We start from the raw sequence: 3023 nt of genomic DNA on the forward strand, positions 1-3023 counted from the left end.
GCCCGCGTCTTCGAGGCCGTGGTGTGGTACGAGACCGGCTTCCTGGCCACGCAGCTCGTGGACCCGGTGACCCTGAGCTTCAAGAAGCTCAAGACGATCCTGGAGGGCCGCGGGCTGGGCTACTCGGGGCTGCCCGACAAGAAGGACGTGCGGGAGCTGGTGGAGAAGTCAGGTGAGGGCCCTGGCACCCCCCTGGGACGGGGACGTCTCCCTTGGGCGGGTTCACCCTTGTTATTCCCGCCCCCCCGGTCTCACGATGCGCACGCCCCGTAAACTTAACGTTTTAAGCGTCGAAATCGGGGCCGCGTGAGTTCGGATGTCCGAGCGGCGTGTGAATCCGTCGCGTGTTCCCTCGGCGGTCTGAAGCGGTCGAGGCCGGCGCGGAAGCAGTCAAACGGCGACGTGGCACGTGTGTACATGTGTACGCGGCGTGTCGAGAGAAGAGGCCTTCTCCGTTCGTTAGGCTGGTCGCTAAGTATAAGATTTGGCTGCAGGGCAGGGAAGTGTTTCCGAAGCGTTGGCCGGAGTCGCGACGGGGCGGCTGAGCGAGAAGGGTTCGGTCCTGCTTGCGCAGCAGCATGGACGCTGGCGGTGGTGTTTTCAAGGCGTATCTTTTCGCCCACCCTGCATCTCTCTCTCTGGACTCCTGGCACAAAAGGCCTGCAAGCGAAGAAGACAAGTGACATGTGAAGCATGAGGAGAAAGGATTATTGTTTATTATTTTTAAATGCCACTTTGCCCTGAACCGAGCAGCTGGCGGGATGCCGGGGCGCGGTGGTTTTACAGAGCGGTACAGGAAGCCTGACCCCGAACACCGGGTAGTTTAGAAGGAGGCGTGGAGATGTTTGCGCGAGAGGCTGAGGAAAGAGCGCGTGAGGCTGGCACCTTCGAGGGGAGAGGGCGACATGAGGTGCAGACCAGTAAGGAGATGCTGCTTTGGAACTGGGAGCGTGACACTTGGAAGTTAACGGGGTGGCCTGGATGTTGAGTCAGAAGAGGAGTTTGGAGGTGGGACTGGTGTGGTCAGAGTCACAGACGGGAAAGATAATCTTAACATCTGCTTTTCAAATGGATTGTCAAGGGGATGTTTGTGTAGGAAAGGAGGAGATGACTGCAGTCAAAATGGGCAAGAAGCGTTGAGCAGAAAGACTTGAATGTTCTGATTTACTTAGTATAAAGAAAAGACCCAATTTTCATATACTTCAACACTAACTCCTTTCCTATGAATAGCTGATACCAGCAGTAATTTGCTTTTCTACTATTTATACCCTTTGTTTACTATCTTTTTTACTTGGTTGGCCTGCACGGAGAAACCCCATTGGTCAGGTTCTCTTTTGCTTCCTGTCACTTTCACTCTTTGGCGCTCATTCACTTTCATGATGCTGTAATATTTGGGTTGCAAACACTGCAGGAAAATGTTTAACTCCAAACAAACTGTTCAATGACTTTTTTTTTCCAAATGTCATGGCAACACTTCTATTATTAATAAGCTTTGTAACATTTTTACATAAATGTTTTTGGCCTCCAAATTATGTGATGGTATGTCTTAATAGCTTCTAAAATATCAAGAGTTTCTACTTTGATGCTACATTTCTTAAATTCTGTAATAAGTCTTCTTTGGGAAAACATTTTTGAAGGGCAAGTTTCATAGAATAAATGCTATGACATTGTTAGCAATATGGTTTGCAGGCAGACACAATATGTGGAAAGGACACGAGAGCAAAAGAAACAAATAATTTTACATAAGTTGCCGAAGGAACTCAATTTGTGTTGTTCAGTTTGAGTTCTTAGGAAATATTTACTGCTTTGTATATAAAAATCAATTTTTATAGTAGAATATTTTTACCTTAGAGTAGCTGTGTGAAATGGCTTTGGATTATTCCATTGTAAGTAAAATTCTAATTTTACAAAAATTGAATGTTATCGATTGGAATTCTTAAACCAGTTTAGATGGACAGGTTTAATAATTTTTGTTTTGAGTGATCTTTTGTAGACTGTAAAACTAAATTTCCTGTGTAGTAAAGGCTAAATCATTGAAAGCGAAATATGTGTCTTCCATTTTAGTTCTCTGAATTTCAGAAAATATCAGCAGGGATTTATAAAGCGGAGAACACATTCAATTGCTTTTCAATTGGTCCAGTTATATATATTGAGTATGTCTAACCCAAAGAAGACTACATTTCTTCCCAGGTTGATTGGCAACTAAAATACACATATTTTTAAGTATAACTACATGTAAAATAATTTAGAATAAATTTGAAATTTGTTTTTAAGATGAAATAGTTGAGTTCAGTTTTGTAAGATATAATTAACAACATTTTCACTAACTGACAAGAAAATGGTATTGACACCAGAATATTTTTGATTAACATGAGTTTTACCAGCTGCAGTTTAATTAGTTTTTTCCCATCCATTCTTCAGGAGACCTCATGGAAGGGGAGCTTTATTCTGCTCTTAAGGAAGAAGAGGCCTCTGAATCCGTTTCAAGTACGAACTTCAGTGGTGAAATGCACTTCTATGAGCTTGTGGAAGACACAAAAGATGGTATCTGGCTGGTACAGGTACGGAAAATGTTTCCATTTTTTTTTATCATGGCTGAAATGTGCTTCAGAGGAAAAGCTATTTTTAGAGACCAGTTCACCTGATAACAGAAGTTAGAGTCTAAGAGTGTGAAGAGACCGTTTCTGATTTAGTGTGATAGGGGAAAATAGCCCAGGAAAATGCACCATGGTAATGGGCACTGGAGGGCTAACCTGGACAACTGCAGACAGGATAGGAAGCGACAAAGTTCCTTTGATCATTAAAATAAAAACCCCTTCTTTCTGTTTCTCTTGGTAAACTAGATACTGTAACGTATGATCAGGAAATAATACTCCAGTAAATATTTGTTAGGCATATGGACTGCCCTGGCACATTGTCAGGTGTTGGAAGAATTTCCTGTTGGATGTAAAGCATCTGCCTTATGTAACACCCCCAACAAGCATAATTAATATCCCAGCTCTTGCTGAGTTCCCCCTGCTGAA

At 43.5% G+C, this 3023-nt stretch overlaps 1 protein-coding gene across 2 annotated transcripts in view; it reads left to right on the forward strand.

The window, feature by feature from the left end:
- Positions 1-6: 6 nt before the first annotated feature.
- Positions 7-3023, forward strand: part of LOC102369313 (charged multivesicular body protein 3) — a 46417-nt gene continuing 43400 nt past the window's right edge. Inside the window, exons 1-2 of one of the 2 annotated variants that reach the window (XM_006028662.3) lie at positions 7-172; positions 2422-2561. In XM_006028662.3, the coding sequence (XP_006028724.2) occupies positions 2430-2561 (132 nt within the window). In that variant the 5' untranslated portion in view covers positions 7-172; positions 2422-2429. The remainder of the gene's footprint in view (positions 173-2421; positions 2562-3023) is intronic. The other variant, XM_014522271.2, reaches the window with a different exon arrangement.

Source organism: Alligator sinensis, unplaced genomic scaffold (genome assembly GCF_000455745.1).
Source record: "Alligator sinensis unplaced genomic scaffold, ASM45574v1 scaffold656_1, whole genome shotgun sequence".
In the NCBI taxonomy this organism is placed as follows: Eukaryota; Metazoa; Chordata; order Crocodylia; family Alligatoridae; genus Alligator; species Alligator sinensis.